The 8,403-nt window shown below is 36.4% G+C and overlaps 1 protein-coding gene across 1 annotated transcript; it reads right to left on the reverse strand.

Annotated features, from left to right (window-relative positions):
* Positions 1-596: 596 nt before the first annotated feature.
* Positions 597-1,757, reverse strand: LOC141904343 (uncharacterized). Its single transcript, XM_074792928.1, has one exon. The coding sequence runs from the start codon at positions 1,755-1,757 to the stop codon at positions 597-599; it is 1,161 nt and encodes a 386-aa protein (XP_074649029.1).
* Between the last annotated feature and the right edge of the window lie 6,646 nt (positions 1,758-8,403).

The raw sequence follows: 8,403 nt of genomic DNA on the forward strand, positions 1-8,403 counted from the left end.
CTACAAAAGATACCACAAGTCTCTGATCTAACGTCCCAGCGGGGTCAGTTTTAACTGCCGGGTACCGGTACCACAGTTCTATTTTACGATGTCGTCACTGGGTATTCAACCAGCCATTTCCAAGAGAGAGAATTAGGAACTTTTGAATCATGACTGATTTTAGATTAATCTGAACTTATAGTTTGAGCAAGGCAATACGAGCCGGATCCGGGGTAGACATACGTGTACGGTACATGTATCAAACAGGGGATTCCTTATGGCCATAAAACCAAACAAATGTGTTGAAAATAAAAATGTTTTATTATTTAATTAAGGTTAAGGAAACCAAATCCTTTGAAAACCAATTTCAACGCTAAAATTTATAATTCGATATACAATTCACAGCTAATAAATATTTACAGTAGGGCCTAACAGTTAATAGGCCAGGCCTAATTAATAAGCCTATTCGAAATAAAGTTATTATTTATTATTAAATAACTTTATTTTAGGTAGAATTAAATTAACACAGTTTATCATATCATTATTCGTAGTAATTATTGAATTAGTACACACAGATATTGTTTCAAAAATTAATTAATAACAACATGATCCTTAATTTAAGAGCAAAGTGCGCGCTTGACATTTGATATTTCCACGCAAACAATAACTACATCATCCATTAAAGGAACGGTTTTGACCTCCAGCGTATTCTTTAAAATTCTGAAATTCTTCATCCGCCCTATAGCTTGCTCAACATATATCCGGACGTTTGCAATTCGGGATGTAGTTTTCACTGAATCCTTGGTCATCTGTGCATTATGATAAACAATCGGGGGGATTGCTAACGTTGCGTGTCTTGATATTAAAATTTCCTGAACTTTGAAACCTCGGTCGGCCATTATTTCGTCGTGTGGTTCAATGAAGTCGAGAATACCGCAATCAGTGAATATATATTTATCACTAGCACGACCTCCGTAGCAAGGCGAAACGTACGATATCAATCCACTTGGAGTAATGGCAATCAAAAACTTTATCGTATTAGAATGTTTGTAGTCGCTCCAAGTAGCTGCTTGTAGGTCGAGCGCTGTTGGCGTTTCAATAGAAATTTCAGTGCAGTCCACGATACACCTTGTATGCGGATAAAACTGAACAAATGCAGCTGGTAGAAGAGCTTTGGTTTGATTCTTTGAAGGCCAGATAATGATACATGATAATTCAAGCCTCATTAGATGTATCCACGTTGAAAATATCGAGCTAACGGCAGAAATTGATACGTTGAAACGGTGCGATAAATCACGAACCAATAACCCCAGACGTAAACGCATCAAAACCATGAAATATTCATCTTCGAGGATTAGTTTTCTCCTTCTACCCATCTTATTGTTCGACAGAGTTTCTCTTGTTTGACCACCTCTCCAATAAACCATACAGGCAGCTTTTTCAGACAAGAAATTAAAAATAGTTTTCAAAGTTGCCCGATTATCGAAACCGGTAAAGAACTTTACGTCAACATCCCGCGTCATCTCATCAAATGCGACGCACGATGTCAGGCTCATCGTGTTCCCATCACCTGAACCGTCTACCGCAACACCCGTATATATCGGCTGCGTTGTGGTCTTCTTACTAATCACCGAACGTGAACAATCTCTATTTTTTCGCTTCTTTGGCATATTTTGTTCCTCGTTTGTAACGTATGGATAAGGGTTGATATCGGTCGGCCTCCCATCGATGAAATGATTTGAGCAGACCTTCGACGTCACTGTTAGCTGCTTACCCATTTTTTTCTAGTGCGGTTTTACAGTGATTCACAAATGTTGGATCATTGCGTCGAACAATGTCGTAATATATCAATTTTCCATCTACATGAGGTTTTTTTTATCTCTGAGAACGGATAATTTCTTGCGTTTTCACAAAAACAGCAATTGTCATATTTCCCCATCTGTAAATAAACGTAATACACATGTTTGTTATGAAAGCTTCTTAATTTGAAAAATTGATTTTATTTCCATTTCAGAATGGCTGAGATCCAGGGATACGATGATTTTGTCAAATTGACTGTAGACAAATTAAAATCGTATTTATGCGCTCGCGGTTTAAGGACGACGGGCACGAAAGCTGAATTGGTCGCAAGATGCTTTTGTGCATGGGAAAATAAAACTCCACTTAAAATAAGCGACGTCCAAATCGGGAAAAAACTAATCGATGAATTACAACCTTACGCTAATAAAGGCAGGACTCGACAACCAGCACGATCCGAAATCAACATCGAATTGGTCCACCGATATGAGAAATTGGACCATGCTGAACATAGGACAGATATTCAAATTCATCCTTGAACACAGAGATTACAATATCGATTACATCGGAAAGTACAAAACCATGAAGGCCTATTACTACTTTGCAAGCGGATACGTCGGACCAATCATGTATGAATTAATTAATTTATCTATTCCAATCATCGTATATAAATCAACAGTAACACCTTCGCAGAAAATCAACGATAGTCCTCATAACGTTTGGATATCTTGTGATCGCCAGACTAGTGATATAAAGGCAGCGTGGTGCAGTTGCACAGCAGGTTATGGAGAGACGTGCAATCATGTAATCGCAGTACTTTATAAACTTAATCATGCTATTGAAAATTTTCTAAATGATAAATCATGTACGGAGGAAGGATGCGCGTGGAACAATCAAGCCAGAAAACAGATCAAACCAATGAGAGTTAGTGATATGTATTTCAGAACTGATGCGGTAGCCTTGAATTATGATGTAAACGACGATGATGAGATTGATGAAAACGATACTACGCCAGTTATTTCGAGAAAGAACTTTGATCCGAGAACACCACAACATAGAGTGATTGACGAAACAAGATTAGCGTCACTATATGAATATCTGCATACTACAGCACCTAGATCAGTACTTGTCTCGGTATTGTCATTGCGAAACAACTCACAGATAGCACCTGCACTTCCACCAACTATTCGGGAAATAATTGATAATGAAGAGGATTGTAAAATAATTGAAACGATTATTTCAATATCTAATGCGCAAATTGAAGCACTTGAGGGCGCAACAAGAGGACAATCTTCATCGAATATGTGGAAAATTCATCGAATTGGCAGAATTACTGGCTCCGTGTGCCATAACGTATACACCAAGGTACGTACTTGAACGATTATCATCATTGCTCAATCATAGGCTCATTGATTATAATGAAAAACTATCATTTCATTCAAGGTCAACACAATGTTGCGATCAAGGGCAGCAGATGTCGACTGCGAAATCTTCTCTTCCGAATTTGTACGGCTGGCCCTTCATTAGCTTCTGTTCCGGCTGTAATTTGGGGAAATGAAAAAGAGGAAGGAGCAAAAGCGAAGTTCCTTTCGACGATGAAAGATAGAGGCCATGTCGATTGTTCTATATCGACATGTGGTCTGTTTTGCGACAAACAGAAGCCCTATATTGCTGCGTCCCCAGATGCGATTTTCGAGTGCAAATGTTGTGGGAAGTTTGTCGTGGAAATTAAATGCCCGTATTCGATAAGAGGAAAAAACATTCTAGAGAACTATCAACAGACGTCATTTCTGGTTATGAACGGTGGTCAAATTCAACTGAATCGCAGCAGTAACTACTACAGTCAAATCAACTGCGAAATGAAAGAGACGGGTATATCGGCGTGTTTCTTCGTTGTGTGGACGGGTCATGATCTGTTCATTGAACAAATTTCATTTGACAATGATTTATGGGAGAGAATCGAAACGAATTCGGCAATATTTTTCAAAGACAAGATCATACAATATCTCAAAAGGAAGTGAAAAAGCCATGTACGGATGAAGCGATCACTAGCTACGACGATGCCAAATGTAGGAATTATATGTATATATATAGCTAGAATATAATTTTGTACAGCCCAACAGATTATTTGAACCTGTATTTTTCAATTTTGTTGTACAGTGTATATTTTAATTTATTATGTACATACATGTACGTAGCTAATATTTCCCGACTGTAAATACCTTTAATAATAATTTTAATTGGTATGCCTAAAGTAAATACTACAATATGTATAAAGCATTTCAATAGATAATATATTTCTTTTATATTTCAATCTGTAATTATTTCAATCAACTTTTATTAATCATATGTAAATGTTTTGATAAATTATTAAATTCGTCAATATCATTTCCAATACGAGTTAAGATGTTTCTGATTAAGTGACCGGCGGGGATTGTGAGCGGACTGGCTGGTGTCAAGACAAAGGATAACGAAAAAATCACGGGGTCGTCGTATACAGATTAAGCATGAATATTTAAACAAAAAACATCCATTTAAAAATGTCTAAAATAGCTAAATGAAATTGACATTCGGGCCAGCGGTGCACTTCGATCACTAATAACACTAAAGTTAAATTGAATTGAATATATTTTGGCCTTTACGGCTTCCCATAGTCACTCTCCTAGGAGCGCCACTGCATATGAACTTTGAACTAAAATGGTTGGCAGCCGCTCGAAATATACGCACATTTCGCGAAAAAATAGGATATTTCTCAGGCCTACGGATGCGATAAGGTAAGTCTATAGCACCCTAAGAATGATAATAACACACTGATTATAAATCAGTTGCTCGATACTTACCTCAAATGATCATTAAGTCGTAGATGAAGATTTAATCGTCTTTTACTAGGTGATTGTTAAGCGCCATCTAGTGGTCATTGGCAACCCCGAGAAAAATGGCGTTAGAGATAACGAAATTCTCTATTCAAACTTCTCGAATATGAAAGCGATATACCGCGTTATGGTGTCAAACTAGAAAGGATTCGCCATTGAAAATTAATAAATTGGCCATCACTGACCACCACTGACCAATTGAAACTTCTTGAAAGAACGATATACCGGTACCGCATTACATGTGAAACTAGAAAGGATTCGCCATTGAAAATTAATAAATTGACCATCACTGACCACCACTGACCAATTGAAACTTCTTGAAAGAACGATATACCGGTACCGCATTTGATGTGAAACTAGAAAGGATTCGCCATTGAAAATTAATAAATTGACCATCACTGACCACCACTGACCAATTGAAACTTCTTGAAAGAACGATATACCGGTACCGCATTTGATGTGAAACTAGAAAGGATTCGCCGTTAAAATTCATAAATTGACCATCACTGACCACCACTGCCCAAGTGAAACTTCTCAAATATCGTGGTCGAATTCGAAAGTGCTTGTCGTCGTATTGCTATTTCTAGAAACCAGCAGAAAGTTTTGCTACTTTTTTTGAATGGCGTTGACATGATGGAAATTTATTACCCATAAATGGGTTACACATCTGGATCACAGCACCTCACTTGCCGCAGTGCGTTATTTTCACTGCATAGTAATGCTAATACATAAACTTTTTTACTACTTGACTCGAATCATCTGAACAGTACTGCGTTTGAAAACTCAACGAATAGAAGATGTTTGCGGGAAGCGCCTACAAATAAGTTATAATAAGATTAATTAATCGATGCATGAAAAACAATTAAATCACAATTAAATCTTTCAACCAATCTGCGCGATACCAATTAATTAAATCATTAAACGCATTTGGGTTCCTAATATTTGAAATCATGTGATACAATAATTGTTCTTTAGACTTGGCCACTTTCATTTCAGAAAACCGCGTACTAGACCAGTGATCACCGAGGCATTAACCATTCCTTCAAGTTATGAAAATTCGATGGTAACGCGGATTCTTCGCCTCTAAAAACTGTTTCGTTAATAGTTTTCTTTATATGAAAAGTGTTCATAGGAATTGAAATTTGGAGTGATATCAGTCACAGCTGTAACCCTTTTTCATTGTCAGTTCTTTTTTGGAATTCAAGTAGATTAGTGAAAATATCAATGATGAAGTTCACTTATTATATCAAGTACCGTTTTTACTGTCGCATGCGAGTCGAAACAAAAAGATCCATCCAACTATATATATCTTCGGGTATAAACTGTGATATCCTTCAGTATGTTATGAATATCTTTAAAAATTTGTGTTCTAGTATAATACCCGAAGGTTTAACTATCGGACACATAAAAGATTCGCCATAATCAAAGTTTTTAAGAAAATCTTTAAAAGAACGATTGGCGTCAAACTAATCCATAATGGACTGTTGTGAATTTATTGAATAATCCACCTGAGAAATTTTAAGATTTCGAAGCGAAATTTATTCATATAAATCAAAAATGCATGAATAACTTGACGTTATTTGCGGGTCTCATGAAACACTTTCGTGCGCTCTTTTTAAATCTAAAATAGCATAAATACATGCGTATTTCGTTATAAACAAGGTTAGATTCCAAACGCACATGAAATATGGAGCCTGTATCACACGATATACACATCTTGAATTTTCTCTAACTACGTAGGCCCTTTCCAAATGGGAATTGTTCAGTTTTTTAACGGCCGACATTAAGAGGCACCTAAAAAACCGGTTGTATAGCACTTGAGATTTTCGGTGTAGGGCACATCTCACATCGACTCGGCTCGCGGTCGGTGGTTTAATGGGAACACATCTGGTTGTTACTAGTTTAACAGTTGACGAATTCAGAAAACTTTTTTCAAATGTCTTTGATAACTTTTTAAACAAAGTATTCTTCTTAGTTACATTTCGCTGATTCCATAGATATTTTTTCATGAAAATTGCTCCAGTTATAACGGATTTAAACATACATGTAAAATGATTATTTTCAAAATATTCAATTTTCTCCGATTTTGAAGAAATTCTGACACAATATCATCTCCACTCGACACATGATTTTACTTCGGCGCCTTTGAAGGGAGTGTCACTTGTTGTTGAGTTCATATTTAGTCAAACAAGAAGATATGCCTGATTCCTTTTTAGAATTTAGATTTCGACGGATACCATCAAATTACTAGAAAGGGACAGCAGCTTTCGGTCATCCGCAAAAAAATACCTAAAATGCTCTCCTAGGGTAATGGAAAAACATGTCACGAAACATACGTTTATCAATGACTGATAGTGAAAAAGCCATGTACGGATGAAGCGATCACTAGCTACGACGATGCCAAATGTAGGAATTATATGTATATATATAGCTAGAATATAATTTTGTACAGCCCAACAGATTATTTGAACCTGTATTTTTCAATTTTGTTGTACAGTGTATATTTTAATTTATTATGTACATACATGTACGTAGCTAATATTTCCCGACTGTAAATACCTTTAATAATAATTTTAATTGGTATGCCTAAAGTAAATACTACAATATGTATAAAGCATTTCAATAGATAATATATTTCTTTTATATTTCAATCTGTAATTATTTCAATCAACTTTTATTAATCATATGTAAATGTTTTGATAAATTATTAAATTCGTCAATATCATTTCCAATACGAGTTAAGATGTTTTCTGATTAAGTGACCGGCGGGGATTGTGAGCGGACTGGCTGGTGTCAAGACAAAGGATAACGAAAAAATCACGGGGTCGTCGTATACAGATTGAGCATGAATATTTAAACAAAAAACATCCATTTAAAAATGTCTAAAATAGCTAAATGAAATTGACATTCGGGCCAGCGGTGCACTTAGATCACTAATAACACTAAAGTTAAATTGAATTGAATATATTTTGGCCTTTACGGCTTCCCATAGTCACTCTCCTAGGAGCGCCACTGCATATGAACTTTGAACTAAAATGGTTGGCAGCCGCTCGAAATATACGCACATTTCGCGAAAAAATAGGATATTTCTCAGGCCTACGGATGCGATAAGGTAAGTCTATAGCACCCTAAGAATGATAATAACACACTGATTATAAATCAGTTGCTCGATACTTACCTCAAATGATCATTAAGTCGTAGATGAAGATTTAATCGTCTTTTACTAGGTGATTGTTAAGCGCCATCTAGTGGTCATTGGCAACCCCGAGAAAAATGGCGTTAGAGATAACGAAATTCTCTATTCAAACTTCTCGAATATGAAAGCGATATACCGCGTTATGGTGTCAAACTAGAAAGGATTCGCCATTGAAAATTAATAAATTGGCCATCACTGACCACCACTGACCAATTGAAACTTCTTGAAAGAACGATATACCGGTACCGCATTACATGTGAAACTAGAAAGGATTCGCCATTGAAAATTAATAAATTGACCATCACTGACCACCACTGACCAATTGAAACTTCTTGAAAGAACGATATACCGGTACCGCATTTGATGTGAAACTAGAAAGGATTCGCCATTGAAAATTAATAAATTGACCATCACTGACCACCACTGACCAATTGAAACTTCTTGAAAGAACGATATACCGGTACCGCATTTGATGTGAAACTAGAAAGGATTCGCCGTTAAAATTCATAAATTGACCATCACTGACCACCACTGCCCAAGTGAAACTTCTCAAATATC

The sequence above is a fragment of the Tubulanus polymorphus genome, chromosome 4 (genome assembly GCF_964204645.1).
Source record: "Tubulanus polymorphus chromosome 4, tnTubPoly1.2, whole genome shotgun sequence".
In the NCBI taxonomy this organism is placed as follows: domain Eukaryota; kingdom Metazoa; phylum Nemertea; class Palaeonemertea; order Tubulaniformes; family Tubulanidae; genus Tubulanus; species Tubulanus polymorphus.